Source organism: Sturnira hondurensis, unplaced genomic scaffold (assembly GCF_014824575.4).
Source record: "Sturnira hondurensis isolate 20B ecotype Veracruz unplaced genomic scaffold, ASM1482457v3 Scaffold0019186, whole genome shotgun sequence".
In the NCBI taxonomy this organism is placed as follows: Eukaryota; Metazoa; Chordata; class Mammalia; order Chiroptera; family Phyllostomidae; genus Sturnira; species Sturnira hondurensis.
The window spans coordinates 90,218-116,960 of NW_028091817.1; the positions used below are offsets into that span (position 1 = coordinate 90,218).

The window sequence follows — 26,743 nt, forward strand, 5'->3', positions numbered from 1 at the left end:
CGTGGTCCATCTTAACTGTGCGCAAATGTGTGACCAAGGTCAATCTGCCCCGCACCCCAACTGGTTCCGGGCTACCTGCGCACCTAGGTCGGAGGATCCTTCCTGCCCAACCCTGCTCTGCTGCTGGCTCCGCCCCTCTTACCGGTCCCAGTTGAATGGTTCGTTGTTGTGGGACTTCCATATAATTCAATTTTCTGTTCTTTGGCTGTGTCTTTGTTCTCCAAACCTTTGTTGTATTCAAACTTGGTTGTGGGAGAAGGCACAGTGTTTCCACCTATGCCTCCATCTTGACGGAAGTCCTCATTCTTTAAAGGTTGTTTTTCTTAAGTAGTGAGGAATTACTTTCAAATGATAATAATTAGCTTTCAATAGCACTTTTTATATTTACTCAATCCTTATAAAGCATAAATAGCCTCATAAAGCATGACAGCCTTATAAAGCATAGATACTATTATCCTCATTTTTTTTGACACGAGAGAGATCTGGTTCTTCTTGCTGATGAGTGTAAAGAATTACAGATCAGCCCTGGCTGGTGTAGCTCAGTGGATTGAGCACAGGCCTGCGAACCACACGATCGAGGTTCGATTCGAAGTCAGGGCACATGCCTGGGTTGCAGGATGGTTCCCTGCAGGCCAACTCCCAGCAGGGGGCGCAGGAAAGGCAACCATACATTGATGTTTCTCTCCCTCTCTCCTTCCCCTCTAAAGATAAATAAATAAAATTTAAAAAAAAGAATTACAGATCAGCAAACCTATTAATATGTAATCAGGGTTTATTAGCGATCCATTTCTGTGGAAGAAAATGGGCCTAATGTGGGGCAGGGCGGGGGGGTGGTGGCAGACAGGGGAGGAGGGTGAAAGGCATAGGTTCAGGACAAAGCACAGCAGCAAAAGTAAGAGGTGGCCAGTCCCCAGGTCCTTTGGTCTGAGGACTTACGTAGTTGGCAGGATGGGAATAAACTTACATATTAATTGGTGGGTAAATGTGGTGCCAGCTTTCTTGGGGGGACATGACTACCTAAAATTAGGTAGGTGTGGGGGTCTCCTTGCTGTTAGCCCAAATCCTTATCTTGCTCTAAACGCCATATGTTCATTTTACTGTACAGCAGATACATGCCAGGAGGCAGTTAATTAATGTTGGCATAGTTACCCATTGTTTATGGGCTCTTTCTTTAATTGTTAGGGACTTCCTCATAAAACATAGTGTCCAGAGGTAGGCAATTAACTGAAGTTGTTTGATGGGCTTCTTAGGGTACTCTGGACCCTCCAGCCTTTCAGGCCTCAGGATGAAAAAGCACAGTATCGAGGCTTTCTTTCCAAAATAGTGGAAACACTACATAGAAGTTCAAAGACTTCCCTCCTCCTGTGCTAACATAGTGTTCCTTGTGATGTTGGAACACCTGGCAATATTTTCAGACCAGGCTTAGGACTGCTGAGTTAGTGGGTGAGACATGCCTTCCTTCTCCTCACTGCCTTGGTTGGCCATTCATTCTACCTAAGTGCTAGTAGGCATTTCCTGGCAACCAAGATGATAGCCACTGGCCAGTATCAGCAACACTGTCTCAGAATTTTTCCTGTGCTGTCTCCTGCCTCAATTTCTCAAATGAAACTGAAGCACAGAGATTAAGTATTTTAACTAAATGATGTATCAAATTGTTTTATAAGCTACAAACTTAAGTATTAGAATTGCCTGTTTGTTCGATTATGGAAAAGAGTCAGTCATCTGATAATGAATTCTAGTTGTTTGTAGGCATTTTGTTCAGAATCTAGGAAATGCCCCTTTGTTCTGCTTGTCAACATAGACTGACAAGCCAGACTAATGGAATTAAAAAAGTAAGCCAGAACAATTATCTGTATTTACATCTTGGCAAATTGAGATAATCAGCTACTGTTGATTAGGAACTGAGAATAAATAAATTTAAGCCTTCAACTCCTACCTTACTAACTTATTAGACAAGTGAGGAGAATAGACTCCTTGTAACTGATCCTCAGAGGACTGTCCTTTGTGCTTTCAAGAAAGCAGTATGTGTACCCCTAGTGGTATACAAGCTTCTTCATTTATTTATTTAAATATTTTATTGATTTATTTTTAGACAGAGGGGAAGGGCGGGAGAGAGGGAGAGAAACATCAGTGTGTGGTTGCCTCTTATGCACCCTTTACTGGGGACCTGGCCTGCAACCCAGACATGTGCCCTGACTGGGAATTAAACTAGCGGCCCTTCGGTTTACCGGCTGGTGCTCAATCCACTGAGCAACACCAGCCACGGCAGCACTTTTAATTTTTAATAGTAATGCACTCATTTTGAGGTATCTTAGAAAATAACGTGTGTGCATGCATGTAAAACAAGTGGTCATGTGTTTTAAAGAAAATTATTAAGTATATAGGTGTCACCTGGATAAAGCAAAAATGGTCAAAGTCCTAGCACCTTATAACATTCCTCAGCTGTTTGGGACAAGGTATCCATGTAGGGGCTAACTGCCTTCTAAAGAAAGTTAATTAGTAACAACCACCAAGCTACAGGCATACCTTCTTTTATTGTGATTTGCTTTATTGTGCTTCACAGGTGTTGTTTGTTTTTTTACAAATTGAAGGGGGGAAAATGACCACTTACTTTACTTAGATACTTGCTTTGTTACGGTGGTGTAATTGGTGTGATACTAAACGTAAAGTATCTCCAAGGTGTGCCTGTATTCTCTGCTTTCTAAACAAGCAACATAAAAACATCTTTTAATGGCATCTTGAGTTTTTGTGAGTTTCCCAAGTATCATTTTACTTTTGAAGATTGAAAGTCTGACTTACTCTGATTTTTATGTGTTGATCATAGTGAAAATAGGTAAGGTGGTTTTTTTTTGGTTTGTTTGTTTTTTTCAGTTTTTTGCTACTGATTTTTTTAAAATCCTAAAATATCCATCTTGTCAGTTCTATTAATCAGAATATTGGAGATTCATGAATTTTTTAATACCCTCTATATACTGGGACTTGAACATATTTTACTTTCATTCCTTTAACTTATTGAGTGCATACTCTGACTTAATAGTATCTGCAGTAAATCTTGAAACTTTTAAAATTTGTTTTTCCTTGGTCAGATAATTCAGTTCATTGGAGCATTGTCCAATACACCAAGGTTGTGGTTTCAGTCCCATCAGGGTACATACAAGGATCAACCAGTGAGTGCATAAATAAACGGGACAATAAAAATTGATGCTTCTCTCTCTTTCCTGTTCTGAGCCTTACAATCTAAGGGACCCTGTAATCTAGCTTCCCATGTTTGTTGCCTTTTATATGTTAAGAACCTAACCTGAGGTTGTCTGCACTGGGGAATGAGTTGTCTGTTTGCTTGGCAATTGATAATGAAGCAACTTTTTTCTTCCTGTTTTTAACATGTTTATGTTCTGTCTGCTTCATTAACCTAGTCTATAGATGAATACTACACTTCTTTTATCTAGGTTTTCATTTCATCAGTCTTAATTCTCTTGTAGGCCTCTCATGCGCTGACATTAAGTCCAGTTGAGCTAAGTAAAATTGGAGTAGAATTAACTGATGTGCTCAATTGAATTCCGTTTAACTCTCCAAGTTATTTCCCAGAAGTAATTCCCTTTTTTGCAAGTGGTAGAACTGACCTTTCAAAATCTTTGTGAAACATACCTGACAAACATAATATGTTTTGATGTACCTCCTTAAATGAGATTGTTATCCTCATTTTCTATGGGTCTGTCTCCAAGCATATACAAGGGAGGGGGGACCCCCCAAAAACTCTGAATTATCTTCTGGAGGGTGGGTCCCTTGTGGTACAGGCTTCCCCCACTAGATTCTAGGAATGCATTTGTATCAGTGTACCACCTGGCTTTGTAAGAGCTGCTGTTTAGGCTTCAGTGAATTTTTCTGAAGACTTTCAACACATTTGCCCATTTCATGACAGGTGATTTATAAGCACACCTGCCCGCACCACACTGAGTGTTCAGCAGTTTTTGACCAAAAACATCTTGACACCCATGCCCCACCCTCTGTTCAGCCCATCTCACCCAGAGCAACTTTTTTGTTTCCCCGTATAAAAAAAGAGTCCTCAAAAGGAAATGATTCACGGATGTGGAAGAGGTTGGGAAAAAAATCATAAGAACACTATCAGGCATCAAAAATCAGTGAGTTCAAACTGTTTTGAGCAGTGTAAAAAACATTGTGATAGGTATATTGCATCAAATAGTGCATAGGTGACTAAAGTATAAACATAAGAATAAATAAACAATTTTGTATAAATAAATTCCAGGGTGTTTTGGGGTCCACCCTCATATATTGTCTACTCTTGCTGTGTGTATCTAAATGATGATCCCTGAATTTGCTTTCCTTGCTCTGCTGTATGGTGAAGATCTGGCAAGAATATAGACTGGTATCAGGCTGCTGGGTGTAGCTTTGTGCTTTGGGGCCAATTAGTGGCTCTGGTAGGTCTCATTCATTAAAATGAGAGTAATTATCCTTACCTTGCTGGTTGTTGTATTTGAAAGGTTAATACGCTACTTTGATACCTGGCAGGGGAGGTACCATGATCACAAAGGTGTTTTTCCCAGGTTGAGGTTTATCCATTGTACTATGGATGTACTGACCCCTGTGATTTCCCCAAATGTGGGAAATCATTCAACTGCATGATTTGTGGTAATGGGGTACTGCATTCATGCTTTCCCCTGTTTAAAAAAAAAAAGAATAAATACAGTATTTTGAAAGCATCAAGGCCACTGCTTAGTATAACACCCTTTCCCTCACTGAGAATCAAGTGAATTTGTACCATTTTTCATTTGTTGGATATGTTTACAGTCTCTTAAAAGTGTATGAGGAAAAAAATTCAGGACAGAGCAACTGTCCTAGACTGTTCTAACCCTAAAAAAAAAAAAATGCAGGAAAAGAATGTCACAAATTTTCCTCCCCTTCTTCCAGGTCTCACAAAATCCATACAACAACTTATTTTTAATTTGCATGAGCCTTGATTTTTAATTTCTTGCCAGTCACTAAGCCTGCTAATGAAAGTCTCCCACTATTTTTATGCCCATAATTGAGTTTTGGTTGTAAAAAGTGTAAACAAAATGCAGTTTCCTAAATTTCTGATAATTATTGGTTGGCCAGAAAGTTCATTTAGTTTTTTTTTTTTCCATAAGATGGAGTTAGTAGCACTTAGTTGTCTTTAACTTCATTTGAACCAGTTTTGTTAGATTGTATTGTGACAGCCGTCATATTAGTGTGCATTTAAACAAAGCTCATCACAATTGGTGAATTTTTGTGTAGCCATTTTAATATTGAAGATGGAAGAAAAAAAGCAAACACTTTTGGCATAGTATGTTTTATTATTCCAAGAAAGGTAAAAATGCAACTGAAATGCAAAACAAAGATTTGCAGAGTATATTGGAGAAGGTGCTGTCACTGATGGATCATGTCAAAAGTGGTTTAAAGTTTTGTGCTAGAGATTTCTCGCTGGACTACAGTTGGGTAGACCAGTTGAAGTTGATAGTGATCAAATCAAGACATTGAGAATAATCAATATTATACCACATGGGATATACCTGATTTACTCAAAATATCCAAATCAATAAAGTTATTGGTGAAAATGAAAAATATGTCTCATTATTTTATTATTTATGGAAAAAAACATACAGACTTTTTGGCCAACCCAGTATTTACCAAGCCAGTTAACTTATGAAAGTGGATACTTAAATTCACAGTACCATTTCCTCTCAGCCTTTTGGCTAAGATTAAATGTTGTATCTGGTCTTACCAGTTTGGTATTTGATTCATCCTCTATCTAAGGACATAAAAAACAAAAATTCACAGTACCATAAATTAGGTCTGCTCCTGCATCCCCCAGATCTTTAATTCTAGTTTTGGCCTAACTCAATTAGAAATTATTTTAATCCATTTTACTGGCAAAACTATTCCATTCCCTTTCATCTTTGAAGTGCATTCCTAGGTTTCACAAGGGCTGAAATGTGGTGTCCCAGGGTTGTCACTTAAAGGTAAATCTTGTGTGATTTTGAATTCTATTATTTAAGAGTTTTTCATAGTGTTTTTTAGTACTAGTTTGGTCTTTGTTTTTCTTCTGTTATTTCTTTTCCCTTGATTTTCTCTTCAGACATATTTTTACAAGGGAAGCGGTTCCATGAAGCCTTGGAAAGCATACTTTCACCCCAGGGGAACTTAGAGAGAGATGAAAATCTTGAATCTGGCTACATCGAAAGCGTCCAACATATTCTGAAAGATGTCAGTGGAGTTCGCGCTCTTGAAAGTGCTGTTCAACATGAGACCTTAAAGTATGTAGGTCTGGTGGACTGCGTGGCTGAGTATCAGTAAGTATTAGATTGTTTTTATCAAAGTGTAAAGGCGAATTAATGCAAGGTGGGACAGATGGTGCCTGACAAACACAACTTTTTCCTCTTAACTCTTGATTCAAAGTGCAGCCTCGAAAGTCAACACCTGTGTGACAGGTAAGAGAATTGGGTTAGGATGGGTACAGGGGGAAGAGCCACATAGTCCTTGTAAATCTGTGTTCCAAAATCAAAGTGTTTGGTGGAGAAAAGGTATTACTTTTCAGTATCCCTGGAGTGGCGTGTTTTCTATGATGTTCATCCTCCCCTGCCCCCAAGCCATGTACCTGCCATAAGATCCAATTTGATTTCTGCATTTTCTTTCCTGTTCCTCTAAAAATGGCGTTTTGAGCCCTAAGTATCAACTCTCTCGCTGGCTTACAAATAATTTTTTGACATGGTTAGGGATTCATCTTACTATAGCTTCCTGTGGTTTTTATGTTGTTCCTCTTACTGTTTTTCCCACTTACTCCAGATTTCAAGGGTACATATAACCTGTGCATAGACATTCCAAAAAAAAATATGTGAACAATACAACAGGATGGGAGTGAAAAGAATCTGAGTGTAACCTTTGAAATTCTAGTTAAATTTTAATTTTAAAAATTATAATATTTATTACTCTGGAAACTATGTTTCGACCACCATACAGTTTTGTGCCCTACCTGCCCCACATCTGAGAGGAACCTTGTGTGCCTAGAAGTTTAATAGGCTATTTTTGGCTACCCATTGGATTAACCACTGTAGCGGTAAAATCAATCCCATCCAACGTCTACAAGAAATTTCTGACACCAGACATTTTTCGTAGGGATTACAAACTGTGTCCAAAGTACTGCTATTTGTTTTTTGCTCTTGACATGAAGAGCATCAGCATTGCAAATATGAATGTTGAACATTTTAAAACATATTTTATTGATTATGCCTTTACACTTGTCCCATTTCCCCCTTCATTCCCCTCCACCCTGCACACGTGCTCCCCCCATTCCCGCCCACTCCCCCTCTTTAGTTCATGTACATGTGTCACAGGTTCTTTAGCTTCTACATTTCCCATACTATTCTTGCCCTCTCCCCTGTCTATTTTCTACCTACTGTCTATGCTATTTATTTTCTGTATCTTCTCCCCCTTCTCCTCCTCCCACTCCCCTGTTGCTAACCCTCCATGTGATCTTCATTTCTACAGTTCCACTCCTGATCTAGCTGTCCTCTTAGTTTGCTTTTGTTTTAGGTGTGGTTGTTAATAACTGTGAGTTTGCTGTCCTTTCACTGTTCATATTTTTCATCTTCTCTTTCTTATATAAGTCCCTTTAGCATTTCATAGAATAAGGGCTTGGTGATGATGAACTCCTTGAACTTGACCTTATCTGAGAAGCACTTTATCTGTCCTTCTATTCTAAATGAAAGCTTTGCTGGATAGAGCAATCTTGGCTGTAGGTCTTTGGATTTCATGACTTGGAATACTTCTTTCCAGCCCCTTCTTGCCTGTAAGGTCTCGCTTGAGAAATCCGCTGACAGTCTGATGGGAACTCCTTTGTAGGTGACTGTCCCCTTATCTCTTGCTGCTTCTAGGATTCTCTCCATCATTTTAATCTTAGGTAATGCAATTACAGTGTGCCTTGGTGTGTTCCTTCTTGGGTCCAACTTCTTTGGGACTCTCTGAGCTTCCTGGACTTCCTGGAAATGTATTCCCTTTGCCAGATTGGGGAAGTTCTCCTTTATCATTTGTTCAAATAAGTTTTTCACTTGTTGCTGTTTCTCGTCCCCTCTGGTACCTCTATAATTAGGATGTTGGGATGTTTAAAAATGTCCTGGAGTTCCTAAGCCTCTCTTCAATTTTTTGAATTCTTGTTCCTTCATTCTTTTCTGTTTGTTGTTTCTTTCCTCTTCCTTCTGGTCCACTCCATTGATTTGAGTCCTAGTTTTCTTTCCATCACTATTGGTTCCTTGTGCATTTTGCTTCATTTCACTTAGTGTAGCCTTCATTTTTTCATCTAATTTGCGACCAAAATCAACCAGTTCTGTGAACATCCTAATCACCAGTGTTTTGAACTATGCATCTGATAGGTTGGCTATCTATTGGTCGATTAAAAGTATTGGCTCTGGGGCTTTGAGCTGTTCTTCTTGAGCCATAATGTTTTGGTCTGTTCACGCCTGTTATGTATGAGGGGCAGAGCCTAGGGTGTTCACCAGGGCAGGGCAACCCAGTAGCTGGGTTGTGATGCTGTATGTGAGAGTAAGATCAGAGAGGGAGCAGTGGCATTTGTTCTGCTTTCAGTCCCCTCTGCTGCTTCCCACAAGCAAATTGGGCCCTTCTGGTGCTGGTTCCCGGGTGGGTGGACTTGTTTACGATCTAGCACCCTGTGGGTCTCTCCAACGAACCCTCCTGTGAGGAGAGTTCTCCTGGCTCCTCAACCCCCGACAGTTTTTCCAATGGGTGCTTTTAGGCTTTAATTCCCGTCACTGGGGCCCTGGGTTGCGCGGTCTGTCTCACTGACCATATTTCTACATGGTTTATCTGTGTGTGAATGTGTGACCGTGGTCAGCCAGCCACCTTGCAACCTCACTGGGTCTGCCCATTGCCACCCCACGCCTGGGATCTGCCAGCCACCGCCTGCGTGCCTGGGACGGGCCAACAGTCACTGCTTTTTCCTGCTGCAACCCCTCTCCACCGGCTGCCGACTCTGCCCCTCTTACTGGTGTGGATGAATGGTTTGTTGTTGTCAGACTTTGGTACAGTTCAATTTTCTGTCTGTATTGGTTGTGTTTTTGTTTCTAAATCTTTGTTGTCCTTAAATCTGTTTGTGGGAGGAGGTACAGTGTTTCCACCTACACCTCCATCTTGGCCAGAAATCCAAATGTTGAACATTTTTGAAACTAAAATTTATCACCTGTAATTGAAGAATTAATAAAAAAAAAAAGAAGAAAAGTTCCCTCCCCTACTCTTTTTATGTCTTTTTGCCCTGGCTGGTGTGGCTCAGTTGGTTGGAGGGTTGTCCTATAGACTGAAAGGTTGCGGTTCCATTCCTGGTCAGAGCAGGTGTCTAGGTTGCAAGTTTGATTCCCAGTCAGGGTGCATATAAGAAAATAATCCCTCTCTTCCCCGCCCCGTCCATTCCCTTCCTCTCCCCCCTTCCTCTCTCTTCCGTTATCTCTCCCTCTCTCCCTCCTCCTCCCCCTTTCTTTAGAAGAAATGTGGTAAAACACACATAAAGTTAACCACTTATTTTTAAGTGTATAGGTTATTGGTATTAAATACATTTATGGTGTGCAACCATCACCACCATATATCTCCAGTAGTACACTCCTCATCTGTTAAAACTGAAATTCTGTGCCCATTAAATAGTAGCCTCCCCATTCCTCCCTCCTACTTGCCTACTTGCCACTCTCAACCACCATTCTACTTTCTGTCATGTATGTGGAGTAACGTAGTAATTTCCTTTTTCTCACTGGCTTATTTCATTCAGTATATGTCCTCAAGGTTCATCTGTGTTGTAGCATATGTCAAAATTTCTTTTTCAGGCTGGTTAATATTACATTGTATGTATATACAACAGTTTGGTTATCTATTCATCTGTCAGTGAACAGTTGGTTTGCTTTCAGGTTTTGGATATTGTAAATAATGCTTTTATGAACATGGGTGCACAAATATCTCTTCAAGACTATGCTTTTAGCCCTGGCAGGTATGGCTCAGTGGATTGAGTGCTGGTCTGTGAACCAAAGCGTTGCTGGTTCGATTCCCAGTCAGGACACATGCCTGGGTTGTGGACTAGGTTCCCGGTGGGGGGCCACACATTGATGTTTCTCTCCCTCTCTTTCTCTCTCCCTTCCCCTCTCTAAAAATAAATAAGTAAAATCTTTTTTTAAAAAGGACTATGCTTTTAATTTTTTTTTGAGATATCCCAGAAGTGGAATTGCTCTATCATACAATAATTCTATTTAATTTTTTGAGAAACCACCATACTGTGTTCTATAGGGGTTATGCCATGGTATAGTCCCAACAGTGCACAGGAGTTCCCGTTTTTCCACATTGTCTCTGACATTTGTTATTTCTGATTTTTTGATACTAGCTGGCCTAATGGGTGCGAGGTGGTATCTCACTGTAGATTTGATTTGCATTTCCCTAAAGATTAGTGATGTTGGGCATCATTCTATATGCTGATTGGCCATTTGTTTCTTTAGAGAAATGTCTGTTTGAGTTACCTGCCTATGTTTAAGCTTTATTGGTATTTTTTGTTGTTGAGGTTTAGGAGTTCTCTAGGTGTTTTGGATATTAATCTTTATCGGAATATGATTTGTTTTATCTTCTCCCATTCTGTGGATTGATACACAAGTGTTTTAAATTTTCCTGTAATCCAGTTTGTCTATTTTGTTGCCTGTGTCCTGGTGTCTTATCTAATAAATCATTGCCAAATCCAATGTTGTTAAGCTTTGGTCGTATGGTTTAAGTCTTATATTTAGGTATTGGAACCATTTTGAGTTCATTTCTGCTTATCATGTTAAGTAGGAGTCCAACTTCACTCTTTGCATGTAAATATCCAGTTTTCCCAACACCATTTTTTGAAAAGATTACCGTTGAGTGAACTTGGCATCCTTTTCAAAAGTCATGTGGCCATATAGTTGAGGGTTTATTTTTGGGTTCTCTATTCTGTTTGTCTGTATGTCTGTCCTTAGGCCAGTACCACATTATTTTGAAAAGTTTGTATGGGGTTTTTTTGGTATAATAAAAGACATTTTTTCATTTTTACCAATAACTTTATTGATTTGGATATATTGAATATGTCAGCTCTCTCCCATGGGTTAATAATGTTGATTATTCTCAATGTCTTGATTTAATCACTATCAACTTCAACTGGTCGACTGTGGAGCATTGTCTAGTGAGAAATCTCCAACACAAAGCTTTGCAAACCACTTTTGACACATTCCATCAGTCACAGCACCTTCTCCATACACTGCACACATCATTTTTTGCATTTCAGTTGCATTTTTACCTTCCTTGAAATAAAGCATAATATGGCAAAAATGTTTGCTTATTTTCTTTCTTCAATATTAAAATGGCTATACAAAAAGTCACCAATCATGATAAGTTTTTTTTAAAGATTTTATTTATTTATTTTTAGACAGAAGGGAAGGGAGAAAGAAAGGCAAAGAAACATTAATATGTGGTTTCCTCTAGCATGCCCCTTACTGGGGACCTGGCTTGCAACCCAGGCATGTGCCCTGACTGGGAATCCAACTGGCAACCCTTTGATCAGCAGGCCAGCACTCAGTCCACTGAGGCACACCAGCCAGGGCTTAAATGCACACGAATATGACAGCTGTCACAATATAGTTTTGACAAAATTGTTTCAAATGAAATTTAAGACAACTAAAGTCATCTTACACAACAAAACCACATGAACTTTTTGGCCAGCCCAGTAATAAGTTTTGAAATTAGCAAGTATGAGTCCTGCAGCTTTGTTCTTTTAAGATTGTTTTGGGTATTTGGAGTTCTTTGAAATTCCATATGGATTTTAGGATGAGTTTTTCTGTTTTTTGGGGGGTGGGGGATGTCACTGGGATTTTTATAGACATTGCATTAAATCCATAGGTTGCTTTCAGTAGTATGAACATCTTAACAATATTAAATCCATGAACATGGAATGTGTTTCCATTTTATTTATGTTTTGTTTAATTTCAACAGTGATTTGTAGTTTTTATTTTTAAAAGACTTTATTTTTTTAAGATTTTAAAAAAAAGTTATCTTTAGAGGGGAAGGGAAGGAGAGGAGAGAAGGAGAGAAATATCAATGTATGGTTGCCTCTCATGCGTCCCCTGCTGGGAACTGGCCTGCAACCCAGGCATGTGCCCTGACTGGGAATCGAACCTCGATCATCTGGTTTGCAGGCCCGCGCTTAATCCACTGAGCTACACCAGCCAGGGCTAAAAGACTTTATTTATTTTTAGAGAGGAGAAGGGAGGAAGAAAGAAGGAAAAGAAACATTGACGTGTGAGAGGTACATTGATCAGTTGCCTCTCACACACTCCAAACGGAGGACATGGCCCCGGGGCTCAATCCACTGACCACATCAAAAACAGGGCTGATTTGCAGTTTTCTTGTACAAGTCTTTCATCTCCTTTGTCAATTAGTGTTTTATTCATTGTGATGCTATTATAAATGAAACTGTTTTTGTAGTTTTCAGATTATTGTTTGTATGTAGAAATGTGCTTGATGTTTTGTCTGTTGAATTTGTATTTGACTGTTTTGCTGCATTTATTCTTCCAGTTTTGTTTGTGTGGATTCTTTAGAAGTTTTTGATGTGTAAGATTATATCATCTGTGAAGAGTAATAATTTTACTTCTTCATTTCCAATTTATATGCTTTTAATTTTTTGTGTTTTGCCTAGTTGTTAGAACATCCAGTACTCTGTTGAATAGAAGTATTAAAAACCAGACAGCCTTGTATTGTTCCTGATATTGGAGGAAAACTTTTCACTCTTTATTGTGTATGTTTGCTGTAGGTTTTTTATATGTGGCTTTTATTATGTTGAGGTAGTTTCTTTTTTTAAAATATATTTTATTGTTTATACCATTGCAGTTGTTCTATTCCCCCCCCCTTCATTCCTCTCCCCCCTACACACCCTCTCCCCCACCATTCCCCCCTTTAGTTTATGACCACATGTCTCAAGTTCTTTAGATTCTATATTTACCATACTATTCTTGCCCTCCCCGCTGTCTGTTTTCTACCTACTGTCTATGCTACTTATTCTCTGTATCTTCTCCCCCTTCTCCTCCTCCCACTCCCCTGTTGCTAACCTTCCATGTGATCTCCATTTCTATGGTTCCACTCCTGATCTAGCTGTCCTCTTGGTTTGCTTTTGTTTTAGGTGTGGTTGTTAATAACTGTGAGTTTGCTGTCCTTTCACTGTTCATATTTTTTATCTTCTTTTTCTTAGATAAGTCTCTTTAACATTTCATATAATAAGGGCTTGATGATGATGAACTCCTTGAACTTGACCGTATCTGAGAAGCACTTTATCTGCCCTTCCATTCTAAATGAAAGCTTTGCTGGATAGAGCAGTCTTGGATGTAGGTCTTTGGATTTCATGACTTGGAATACTTCTTTCCAGCTCCGTCTTGCGTGTAAGGTCTCTTTTGAGAAATCTGCTGACAGTCTGATGGGTACTCCTTTGTAGGTGACTCTCTTCTTATCTCTTGCTGCTTCTAGAATTTTCTCCTTCATTTTAATCTTGGGTAATGTAATTTTGATGTGCCTTTGTGTGTTCCTTCTTGGGTCCACCTTCTTTGGGACTCTCTGAGCTTCCTGGGCTTCCTGGAAGTCTATTTCCTTTGCCAGATTGGGGAATTTCTCCTCTATTATTTGTTCAAATAAGTTTTCCACTTGTGGCTGTTCCTCTTCCCGTCTGGTACCTTTACAATTCAGATGTTGGACCGTTTAAAGATGTCCTGGAGGTTCCTAAGCCTCTCCTCATTTTTTTGAACTCTTGTTTCTTCATTGTTTTCTGTTTGGTTGTTTCTTTCTTCCTCTGGTCCACCCCCTTGATTTGAGTCCCAGTTTCCTTTCCATCACTATTGGTTTCCCGTGCATTTCCCTTCATTTCAATTAGTTTAGCCTTCATATGTTCCTCTAATTTGTGACTAAAATCAACCAGTTCTGTGAGCATCCTGATCACCAGTGTTTTGAACTATGCATCCGAGAGGCTTGCTATTTCTTTTTCGCTTAGAGTTATCAGCTCTGGGGCTTTGAGTTCTTCTTGAGCCATGTTTTGGACTGTTTGTGCCTGTTATGTATGAGGAGCAGAACCCTAGGTGTTGACCAGGTCTGGGCCACTCAGCTGCTGGGTTGTGACGCTGTATGTCGGGGCGGGGTCAAAGGAAAGCACTGGCAGCCCCCTCTGCTGCCTCCTGCCGCCGCCACCAGGGCCCACGTGGTCCGTCCCACTGTGCGTGAATGTGCAAGCGTGGTCAGCCCGCTGCCGCTGGGTTCGCCAGCGCGGTCCGTCTCACTGCTCACTTGTCACTCCTCTGCTGGTTTATCTGTGCGCGAATGTGTGACCGCATCCAGCCCACTGCCCTTTGCCTTCACTGGGTCCGCCTGAAGCAGGGCTGCCTGGGTGCCTGGGGTGGGGCATTCTTCTTGCCTCTTCCCGCTCTACTGCTGGCTCCGCCCCTCTTACTGGTCCAGTTGGAACGGTTCGTTGTTGTCAGACTTCTGTATAGTTCAATTTCCTGTTCTTTGGCTGTGTCTTTGTTCTCCAAACCTTTGTTGTATTCAAACTTGGTTGTGGGAGAAGGCACAGTGTTTTCACCTATGTCTCCATCTTGGCAGAAGTTCTCTGGTAGTTTCTTTTTATTCCTAGTTTTTTTAGTGTTTTTATCATGAAAGGGTATATAATTTTTCAAGTGCTTTTTCTGCATCAATTGAGATAATTTTGTGATTTTATTCACTTTGTTAATGTATATTACTAGCTTTTAGACTAGTAATTACTAGCTATTTAGACTGTGAAAAATTATTTACTATGACATTTGCTTTCAATTTTTAAAAGAAATATAACTTTACAGATTAAGACAGACTTGTAAGAAATTGGGCTGGGGAGCGAGGCTGCCTGGCTTTCTTAACCTTGGCCTAGTTACTTAGCCTCTCTATACCTCAGTGTATTCATATGTAAAATAAGACAAATAATAGTACCTGTCTCATTAGGGTTGTTGTAAAGACTAAATGAAATATTCCCTGTACATTACTTAAAAAGCATACTATCTATTCAAAAATGTTAGCATTATTATTTTGATCCTGTATCTCCATTTTTACTACTATTTGGTATTCCATTTTATGAACGGAGCATATCTGTTTCTCAAGTGGGAATATTCAAGTTATTTTTAGTTTTTCAGATTAAAAACTGCAATGAATGTGTCTCCTTCTATACTATTAAAAAGTTTTTCTAGGCAAATGCACAAGTTCGTTTGTTTGTTTTAGCAGGTGATGTATGCAGTTTGGGTAAATTCAGCTGATCCCAAGAAAGCCTGGGCACAAGTACTTCCTACATTTTCCAGGCACTGTCCCTCACACTCGGGTTATCAAATCATTGCTCTCCTTTGGTCCATACAGAAAGAGAAATTGCCAGGTGAAAGCACATGTGCATTTTAAGTTTCCACAAACAGATATGGGTATGCTTATTTGTGCACACGTTTAACAGCACAACGTTAATAATTTTAATAACATTGTATCTTGAAATTTTAGGCTGCATCCCACAAAAATTAGGCTGAACATATTTCCATTTGTTTAAGAGCTATTTGTAGACTATCTTACTGCAATTTTAATTTGGGTTTATATGACTACGACTTTTTTTTCACACCTAAGTTCTACAAGTTATAGTACTTGCTAGAAACAGTGGCCCAGGGCAGAAATCTTTATTTATAGAGTATTTTGATTTATTCAAGGAAGAGAACTGGGAATGGCCGCTAGAGTTCAATGTCTTCATATAAAAAGAATGTAAAGTATCCCAATAACTTTTCAAAATATATTTTATTGATTATGCCATTACAGTTGTCCCATTCCCCCCTTCATTCCCCTCCACCCTGCACACCCCCTCCCCCATTCCCCATTTTAGTTAATGTCCATGTGTCACAAGTTCTTTAGCTTCTACATTTCCCACACTACTCTTGCCCTCCCCCTATTTTCTTCCCACCATCTATGCTACTTATTCTCTATACCTTCTCCCTTCTCCTCCCCCCACTCCCCTGTTGCTAACCCTCCATGTGATCTCCATTTCTGTGGTTCTGCTCCTGTTTTAGGTATCCACTTAGTTTGCTCTTCTTTTAGATGTGGTTGTTAATAACTGTGAGTTTGCTGTCCTTTCACTGTTCATATTTTTCATCTTTTTCTTAGATAAGTCCCTTTAACATTTCATATAATAAGGGCTTGGTGATGATGAACTCCTTGAACTTGACCTTATCTGAGAAGCGCTTTATCTGTCCTTCCATTCTAAATGAAAGCTTTGCTGGATAGAGCAATCTTGGATGTAGGTCCTTGCTTCTCGTGACTTGGAATACTTTTCCGGCACCTTCTTGCCTGTAATGCCTCTTTTGAGAAGTCAGCTGACAGTCTGATGGGAACTCCTTTGTAGGTGACTGTCCCCTTATCTCTTGCTGCTTCTAGAATTTTCTCCTTCATTTTAATCTTGGGTAATGTAATGATGATGTGCCTTGGTGTGTTTCTCTTTGGGTCCACCTTCTTTGAGATTCTCTGTGCTCCCTGGACTTCCTGGAAATCTATTTCCTTTGCCAGACTGGGGAAGTTCTCCTTTATTATTTGTTCAAATAAGTTTTCCACTTGTTGCTCTGCCTCTTCCCTTTCTGGTACCCCTATAATTTGGAGGTTAGAATGTTTAAAGATGTCCTGGAGGTTCCTAAGCCTCCCCTCATTTTTTTGAATTCTTGTTTCTTCATTCTTTTCTGTTTGGTTGTTTCTTTCCTCTTCCTTCTGGTCCACTCCATTGATTTGAGTCCCAGTTTTCTTTCCATCACTATTGGTTCCTTGTGCATTTTGCTTCGTTTCACTTAGTGTAGCCTTCATTTTTTTCATCTAATTTGCCACCATAATCAACCAGTTCTGTGGGCATCCTGATCACCACTATTTTGAACTGTGCATCTGATAGGTTGGCTATCTCTTGGTCACTTAAAAGTATTGGCTCTGGGGCTTCAATTTGTTCTTCTGATTGAGCCATTTTTAGTCTGTTTGCACCTATTACTTAGTGAGGGGCAGAGCCTTGGGTGTTCACCAGGGCAGGGCAACCCCGTAGCTGGGTTGTGATGCTGTTCGTGGGGATGGGTCAGAGAGGGAGCAATGGCGCTTGTTCAGCGCTCTCTCTGATTTCAGTCCCCTCTGCAACTTCCCACAAGCCAGCACCTTTTCAGACAGTGCTTTTAGGCTTTATTTCTTGTCACTGGGGCCCTGGCTTGCACGATCTGTCTTGCTGCCCGTTTTTGCCTAGTTTATCTGCACACCAATGTGTGACCTCAGTCAGCCCCACACCGCCTGCATTCCCGCCCTCTGGCTGCCACTGCCTTTTCCTGCCACGATCCCTCTCTGCCAGCCACTGACTCTGCCCTTCTTACAGGACTGGTTAAATGGTTGTCAGACTTCCATACAGTCAATTATCTGTTTGTTCTGGTTGTGTTTTTGTTTCTAAATCTTTGTTGTCCTTAATTTTGGTTGTGTGAGGAGGCACAGTGCTTCCACCTATGCCTCTGTCTTGGCCAGAAATCAGAAATCCAATAACTTTTTATATTGTGTTGAAATGATATTTATTAATATGTTGGAGTAAAAAAAAACTATGGGCATTTCAACTATTTTTGTCTTTTTTTTTTGACGTGGGTACAAAATTCAGAGTATCGCATAGCTCACATTTTATTTGTGATTGTAGACAGTGCTGCTCTAGACTGGTTTTATAAGTACCTTGCATAAGTTGTAACTCTAGAGCTGTGGTGACAGGTAGGTAACATATACATTTTGTGTAAAATCTCCCTCTAAACTGGTGATTTTGAAATTGAAGTCATGAAAAACGGGTTGAACAGATAGAGCCCTTTGGGAGTTACTAGTTATCATTTTACTCACCCAACCTATGATGCTTTTGACTGCAGTTAGCAAGTATGAAATCCCACCAGAATAGGGGGTTGGGGAGGAATACAGTGGTTATTTGACTTGAAGAAGGAAAAGAAGGAGGGGAAGAAGGAGGAGCGTGGAGGGAGTAGAAGAAGAAGAAAGGAAGAAGAAGAAAGCATTGATAGATTTGTTGATGGATTTGAACACCAGACTTGGTTTTTGAGCAATAGACTTTCTGAGGGACCATTATGTTTAGTCTTTTACAATGAGGACTTTGCTACTGCTCTGTTGTGGTTTATTCTGATAAGCATTTGAAGCAGAATCAATCACAATAATAATAGGTGCAGTTTCAGTTCCTCCCAGAAGGCCTTGGAGGTTCCAAGGGATTTCAGTAGAGCGTGTAAACTTGAACTGTGGACAAATTGTTTCCCAGCACTCCCACATGGGCCCGTACCTGTAGGTCTCACTGGAACAATTTAGGAAACATTGTCCATCAAAACCCTGACAGGCTCATATACTGACTGAATAAAGGACTCAAAGGAAAGAGAACATCAAACCTTTTTATTCCTAAGAGGTAAAGCTCAGAGGAGCTGCCTTTTTGGCAAGTGTAGAATAGAAGCAACAGTCACTGGGTGACCAGTAGTAAACTATATGTAAGAAGGTTAACCTAATAATGTTTTAGTCCGAACTGTTATCTACAAAGATTTCCCTTTGGTTTCTCTTTAGAGGCAAGCTGTGTGTGATTGATTGGAAGACATCGGAGAAACCAAAACCTTTTATCCGAAATACATTTGACAACCCACTTCAGCTTGTGGCATATGTCGGCGCCATAAACCATGATGCCAACTACAGCTTTCAGGTCAGAACACTGAGTTTCTCCTTAAAGCTTTGCCTGACACCTGTTTATAGCTACTTAACTCCTTATGGTCCTTATTCTGTTTGTATCTCACCACTTACTCTGTTCCTTGCTATCACTTTTTAAAAATATTTTATTTACTATGCTATTATAGTTGTCCTGAGTTTTTCTCTTTTGCCCCTTCCATCAGCACCCCGCACTCCCTCATGCAATCCCCATACCATTGTTCATGTCCATGGGTCATGCATGTAAGTTCTGTGTCTACTCCATTTCCTATACTGTACTTTACATCCCCGTGGCTCTTTGGTGACTACCTATTTGTATTTCTCAGTCACCTCACCTCTTCACCTATTCCCCCACACCCCATTCCCATCTGACAACCATCAAAACACCTTGTCCATGATTCTGGCTCTGTTGTTCTAGTTTGCTTAGTTTGTTTTATAAATTCAATTGTGGACAGATATATATTCATTGCTATTTCGTTGTTCATAGTTTGGATCTTCTTTTCTTTCAAATAAGTCCCCTTAACATTTCATGTAATACTGGTTTGGTGATGAAGAAACTAAACTCCCTTAGTTTCTTTCTTGTCTAGGAAGCTCTTTATCTGCCCTTTGATTCTAAACGATACCTTTGCTGGGTAGAGCAATCTTGGCTATAGGTCCCTGCTTTCCATGATTTTGAATATTTCTTTTTTTTAATATATTTTATTGATTATACCATTACAGTTGTTCTATTCCCCCCCCTCATTCCCCTCCACCCGCACACTCCCTCCCCCACCATTTCCCCCCCCCTTAGTTTATAACCATGTGTCTCAAGTTCTTTAGATTCTATATTTCCCCTACTATTCTTGCCCTCCCCCCTATCTATTTTCTACCTACCATCTATGCTATTTTCTGTGCCTTCTCCCCCCTTCTCCTCCTCCCACTCCCCTGTTGCTAACCCTCCATGTGTTCTTCATTTCTATGGTTCCACTCCTGATCTAGCTGTCCTCTTGGTTTGCTTTTGTTTTAGGTGTGGTTGTTAATAACTGTGTGTTTGCTGTCCTTTCACTGTTCATATTTTTCATCTTCTTTTTCTTATATAAGTCCCTTTAGCATTTCATATAATAAGGGCTTGGTGATGATGAACTCCTTGAACTTGACCTTATCTGAGAAGCACTTTATCTGTCCTTCCATTCTAAATGAAAGTTTTGCTGGATAAAGCAATCTTGGCTGTAGGTCTTTGGATTTCATGACTTGGAATACTTCTTTCCAGCCCCTTCTTGCCTGTAAGGTCTCTTTTGAGAAATCCGCTGACAGTCTGATGGGTACTCCTTTGTAGGTGACTGTCCCCTTATCCCTTGCTGCTTCTAGGATTCTCTCCTTCATTTTAGTCTTGGCTAATGTAATTATGATGTGCCTTGGTGTGTTCCTTCTTGGGTCCAACTTCTTTGGGACTCTCTGAGCTTCCTGGATTTCCTGGAAGTCTATTTCCTTTGCCAGACTGGGGACGTTGTTCCTTTATTATTTGTTCAAATAAGTTTTCCACCCGTGGCTGTTTCTTTCCCCCTTCTGGTACCCCTATAATCCGGATGTTGGAACATTTAAAGATGTCCTGGAGGTTTCTAAGCCTCTCCTCATTTTTTTGAATTCTCATTTCTTCATTCCTTTCTGGTTGGATGTTTTGTTCTTCCTTCTGGTCCATTCCATTGATTTGAGTCCCAGTTTCCTTTCCATCACTATTGGTTTCCTGTACATTTCCTTTCATTTCAATTAGTTTAGCCTTCATATGTTCCTCTAATTTGTGACTATAATCAACCAATTCTGTGAACATCCTGATAAACAGTGTCTTGAACTGTGCTTCTGAGAGGCTGGCAATCTCTTGGTTGCTTAGAGTTATGGGCTCTGGGGCTTTGAGTTCTTCTTGCGCCATCTTTTGGGCTGTTAGTGCCTGTTACGTAGGAGGATCGGAGCCCTAGGTGTTCGCCAGAGCAGGGCCACTCAGTTGCTGGGTTGTGAAGCTGTATGTGGGGGCGCGGTCAAAGAGGAGCAATGGCGTCCCACCTACCGCCTCCCGCCATGGCCCCCACAGGTGCCACAGCTGCCACTGTCACCGGGGCCCGTGCATTTCGTCCCACTGCACGTGAGTGTGCCACCGCCGTCAGCCCTCCACCACTGGGTTCGCCCCCTGGGGCCTGTGAGGTCCGTCTCAATGTGTGCGAATGTGCGACCAAGGTCAGTCTGCCCCACACCCCAACTGGGTGCGGGCTGCCTTCGAGCCTAGGTCGGGGGATCTTTCCTGTCCGACCCTGCTCTGCTGCTGGCTCCGCCCCTCTTACTGTCCTGGTTGAATGGTTCGTTGTTGTTGGACTTCCGTATAATTCAATTTTCTGTTCTTTGGCTGTGTCTTTTTCTCCAAACCTTTGTTGTATTCAAACTTGGTTGTGGGAGAAGGCACAGCGTTTCCACCTTTGCCTCCATCTTGGCGGAAATCCTGAATATTTCTTTCCACCCCTAGCCTGCAAAGTTTCTTTTGAGAAGTCAGCTAACAGTTTTATGGGAAGTCCCCTGTTGGTAACTAACTGCTTTTCTCTTGCTACTTTTAAGATTCTCTCTTTATCTTTTACCTTTGGCATTTTAATTATGATGTGTCTTGGAGTGGGTCTCTTTGCATCAGTCTTGTTTGGGACTCTCTGTGCCTCCTGGATTTGCATGTCTATTTCCTTCACCAAATTATGGGATTTTTCTTTCATTATTTTTTCAAATACATATACAATTTCTTCCTCTTTCTCTTCTCCTGGCACCCCTATGATGTGAATGTGGGAATGCTTGAAGTTGTTCCACAGGCTGCTTATACTATCCTTATTTTTTTGGATCTTTTTTTCTTGTTCTGATTGGTTGTTTTTGCTTCCTTATGTTCCAAATCATTGATTTTATTCCCAATCTCATCCTTTCTACTGTTTCCATGTAATTTTTCTTTGTTTCAATTAGTGTATCTTTCTGACTAGGTCTTTTTTACACTTTTGAGGACATCACTATATTCCCTGAGCATCGTATAATCAGTTTTTTGAACTCTGCATTTGATATCTTGCTTATCTATATATATATATATATTTTTTTTTAAAGATTTTATTTATTTATTTATCTTTAGAGGGGAAGGAGAGAGGGAGAGAAACATCAATGTATGGTTGCCTTTCGTGCGTCCCCTGCTGGGAGTTGGCCTGCAGGGAACTGGCCTGCAACCCAGGCATGTGCCCTGACTGGGAATCGAACCGCGGTCCTCTGGTTCGCAGGCCTGTGCTCAATCCACTGAGCTACGCCAGCCAGGGCTTATCTATATTTTGTTTCATTTTTTGGAGTTTTGTTGTGTACTTTCATTTGGGCCATGTTTCTTTGTCTCCTCATTTTATCAGCCTCTCTGTGTTCGTTCCTATGTATTAGGTAGAGCTGCTTTGATTCCATGTCTTGGTAGTGTGGCCTAATGTAGTGGGATGTCCTGCAGAGTTCAGTGGCACAGCCTTCCCTATCACCCAAGCTGGGCATTCAAGGTGAGCCCTTTGTGTGGGTTGCGTACACCCTCCTCTTATAGTTGAGCCTTGATTGCTATTGGCAGGTCAACAGGATATATTTACCCAGGCCAGTCAACTGCAAGGACTGCCTGTTACCACTAACCACAACTTCTGCCCTCCATTAAAGATCAGCTGGGCTGGGGCAGCACCATGGTGGTCTGTAGCTGTCCACTGGGTGTTTTGGCTCTAGGGTTTGCCGGTGGGTATGGCCAAGGTCAGCCCCCACCTATGTTTTGCTGGGGGCCACCTGCATGAGCCATAAAGCAATCTGCAGATGGCTGCTACTTCTGCTGGGCTTGGAGGTTCCTAGGTGGAGCCAAGCTGTGAACCTAGGCTGGCTGCTGCTAGTGCATGTTAGCATGTTACCAACCCACCCAAGCTGTGAACCTAGGGCTGGGGGTTCACTCTGGACAGCTGTTGCTTTGTTTGACAGGATTTAGGAAGTTGTGAAGCAGGAGCCATTCATATGAAAAAGCCATTGTTAATAGCTTGGGTGGGTCAGTAAGTTGCAGGGTAGAGCCTGGGGATCTCTAGGGTGGGACAAACAGTGTTAGCCAGGTTGATGGAGTCTCAGATAAATGGTACTTGCCTGCTGGTTATGTGGCACTGTTGGGGGAGAAGAGGTACAGTGGCCTCTGCCTACCTTTCTGTCTGGAAGAAAGCTGTTCCCCAGCTCTCACCTTGATGTCAGACATGTCACTTCCTCCCTGTATGCTACTGGTGCCTTTTGAGATTACCCTGGCGCTGGAGCGCAGCAGGAGTGAGTCTGAGTAAGTCTTTGTGTGGGTTCTTTAAGAGGAGCTGCCTGGGACTCTATCAGTTTCATCCACCGAGTCAAGCCCTGATAGTTTTTGCAGCCAGAAGTTATGGGGACATATCTTCCTTCCACTGGAACCCTTGGCTTTGGCTCCTGGTGTGGGGCTGGGGCTCTTCACTCCCAAGATATCCCTTCTGAATTTTTGTGCATCACACTTGGATGTGGGACCAGCCTATTCTATGTCTCCACCCTCCTACCAGTCTGGATGGATGTGGTTTCTTTAATTCCATAGTTGTCAGACTTCCATTCAACATGATTTCCAATGGTTCTGAGTGATAGTAGTTCTATAGTTTAGTTGTATTTTTGATGTGGGTGTACAGAGGTGAGCCGTGTGTACTTAATGCTTCCATCTTAACTGGAAGTTCCTTTCTACTACTTTAAAAAGCACTTCCCCCACTCCCCCGGCTTTTGGGGGGTGTTTTGTCATTGTTAATAGTTATTTAATGATGACAGCCCTTTCTTCAGTGTCTTATCTGTCATCTTTGTGTTCTTATGTATCCTGGTGCAGTCTTTCATCTACCATCTTAGAAACTGGGTTAGGAGATACTACTGTAGATCAGTGCGTCAAACTCAGTTTCACCAGAGGCCACATCAGCCTCATGGTTGCCTTCCAAGGGCCAATTTAGGACTGTATAAATGTAACTACTCCTTAAAAGTGAAGCGAGAGCTCGGCACTGCCACCAGGTAGAAACAAGGTATTGGGCCAGATAAAACAAGGTGGAAGGTGGGATTCAGCCCACAGGCCTTGTTCTTGCCCCTGTGCTGTAGATTGTTTTGTTTGCCCTTGACTAAGAAGGAAATTAACCTGAACTCTGGTCCTACTGTGTTTCTTTCTAGGTTCAGTGTGGTTTAATTGTGGTGGCCTACAAAGATGGATCCCCTGCCCACCCACATTTCATGGACACTGAGCTGTGTTCCCAGTACTGGGCAAAGTGGCTTCTTCGACTAGAAGAATATACAAAGAAGGAAAAGAACCAGAATATTCAGAAAGCAGATTAGGGGCAGGACACTGTTTGGGGACATGCAGCACTTTCTCATACTTTGGGAAAATACATTGCTGTTTACTGTGACCTAAAATGGAGGATCTGAGAGCTGAATTAATACAAGCAGAAATAATAATTTGTTGAAATTTATTGCAACCAAAACACTGAAAAGCCAGGAAAGTTTAGATACAAAGAACTGGATTTAACACATAAAAGACCAGCTTTCTACCTCTGACTGTGATTTACTTTTTAAAAGGGCTAGCAAGATTACACAGTATTGATGGCTCTTAGATCCCTGTGGACTTTGCTGTGTCCTGGGCAGGATTCCCAGTCTTTGAACTGAAATTGGGGGGCAGTGAGGCTTGGTGTGCCAGGCGTTTCCTCGGGGTCACCAGGAGGGAAGGGGCCCTGCAGCCCCAGGGTGTGTGTGGAGGGAGAATCAGCATCAGCCAGCCACTACTGCCAGCACAGTCTCCTAGAGCTCGTTTTGTGTGTTGAGGTTCTCTATATATTTCTTTAGGGAAAATTTTTTCATTTAACATTTTTGAAAAATAAATATGGGATTCTTTAGCCTCGAATAAATATTTCTGTCCTGAAAGATGGAGCATATTCACTGTATCATTGGCAATACCTTTTGGCATGCCGTCAAATACCCCCTGAAGTAATTGTAGGAATTTTAGTAGTTATATTCTGGTTTGAGTCAATGAATCTTATCCATAGAGAAAATGTGTCACGTGTGTAATTTTTCAGCCGGGGGGGGTCAATAATGCAATCTATTTTTATGAGTTCGATAAGTAATAAAAATTATTAGTTGTCACTGGGTTTGGGAAACTTAAATAAACCCGAACTATAGCCCTGGGGGAAGGGTCCCTGTTTTGTGAGGTGGGTTAACATTTAAGTTAAAGTTGCTGTCTTAAAATCATAGGGTGCTGTATACAGTTACTTAGTTTTTTCATTACTTAGCCATGAATTATAAGAAATAAAATACAAGATGTGAGTAAAGTAATTAGGTTTTTGTTTTAATTTCTGTGTTTATAGATTAATTTCACAAACCTAGAAATTATTGAGACTTTATTTTTAAATTCAGAATTATGCCACTGGCTCAGTAGCTTTGGTATGTGTTTTGGGTAAATGAATGCAGGCAGATGTCCTGAATCAGGGTCCCCTGGCAAGGAACTTAAGTTTCAGGCCAGAGAATGGAGGCTTATGAGTTACCTTTTATCAACTCTACATACCTGCATTTTTTAAAGTAGCATATATTTCTGTAAACTTCAGTTTCCAAAGTCAGGAATCAAGTGAGAAAATTAAAATTGTACCACCAGAGTTTTCCACACTGCTTTAATAAGCCTTACCCTAGAATTTAGGCGACCAGTCCCAACAAGACTCATTTTAATACAGTTAACATCAATGCACCTTGGACCTGTCACTCCAGACCAAGAGTCTCCCAAGCTAATTGTGGTGTGAAGAGTTCTCTGAAGACCATTAGAGTCTGACCAAGACGATGTGGTTGGTAGAAGAGCGAAGTTGGCAGGGACTTTCCCTACTCCCTGGGTGTGTTCTCCTGAACCACACAAGAGCACCCCAATTTCTAATTACAATCCTGACAGCCTTCAGATCTCACCAATCAATGAAATCCCAATCACCTGAGAAGGAAATAATCGCTTTTTAAAAAGTTCTTTTTACTAAGGCATATGAGGAGAAGGCCAAATCTGAATTTCTAAATGAGTCATAATTTTTTAAGAATTAACATACATGTTATTAATTTTTGGATACTACCTGTCACCCTAAGAAATTGTGAAAAAAAACAAACCAGGATTTGTGATAAGGAGAGATTCTCCAGTTGAGGTAATTAAAATATTTTTAAAAGGAAGTATGAATTGCTTTTCTGTGGGGCTACCTCACAGAAGTCCAAAATAGAGCCTTATAGTCATGCTTTGAGACAATTCACTAGATTCAAAACTGTCTGCATTCCTTTCTGCAATTCTACACATTAATGCATTTAATGCAGCTGACAAAACTCTGTTCTGGCACTAAAAGTCAGTTTTTCAATAAAAATTTTCCACCCTGACCTGTGTGGCTCAATTGGTTGGGCATCATCTAGAAAAGCAAAAGGTCGCCCGTTTCATTTCCAGTCAGGGTAGGTGCCTGGGTTGCAGGTTCCATCCCTGGTCAGGACGTGTATGAGAAGCAACCAATAGATGTTTCTCTCTCTCAAAAGAAGTAAAAATAAAATCTTAAAAAAAAAATTCCCCTCAGACCTGGCCTCTTGTTCGGAACCATTAGCACCTATTAATCTGAGAACATTAGCTTCTCTATATAAACCTATTATAGTTCTAGGAAAACATGAACATATGAGCTATGGTTTCATATTGACTGTGGTAAATACAGGAAAAGGGTTTAGTCATAAATCATTGTGTTTCTAGGTAACCAATTTGCCTGCCAGCTTTCAAAGGAGTTGGAGAGGGGTAATTTGTTTTAATCACTGCATCTTTCCACCTGAGCAATTAAACATTTGATTGTAACCTACCCCACCCCACCCGCACATACAAGGTGAAACAGGGAAATAGTTGGAAATTATTTTTTAAATACTTCAGTTGTTTGGA

The 26,743-nt window shown here is 40.8% G+C and overlaps 1 protein-coding gene, 1 non-coding gene and 1 pseudogene across 3 annotated transcripts in view; all 3 read left to right on the forward strand.

Moving 5' to 3' along the window:
- The window catches only part of MGME1 (mitochondrial genome maintenance exonuclease 1), a 28,190-nt gene extending 3,198 nt beyond the window's left edge, over positions 1-24,992 (forward strand). For both annotated transcript variants that reach the window (XM_037070955.1, XM_037070956.1), the window contains exons 3-5: positions 6,113-6,326; positions 18,664-18,796; positions 23,995-24,992. In XM_037070955.1, the coding sequence (XP_036926850.1) occupies positions 6,113-6,326; positions 18,664-18,796; positions 23,995-24,156 (509 nt within the window). In that variant the 3' untranslated portion in view covers positions 24,157-24,992. The remainder of the gene's footprint in view (positions 1-6,112; positions 6,327-18,663; positions 18,797-23,994) is intronic.
- LOC119004223 (U1 spliceosomal RNA) lies at positions 4,513-4,679 on the forward strand. The gene has a single exon (XR_005070152.1). It is a non-coding gene; the product is annotated as a U1 spliceosomal RNA (small nuclear RNA).
- Positions 5,710-5,822, forward strand: LOC119004226 (uncharacterized; annotated as a pseudogene).
- Positions 24,993-26,743: the final 1,751 nt, after the last annotated feature.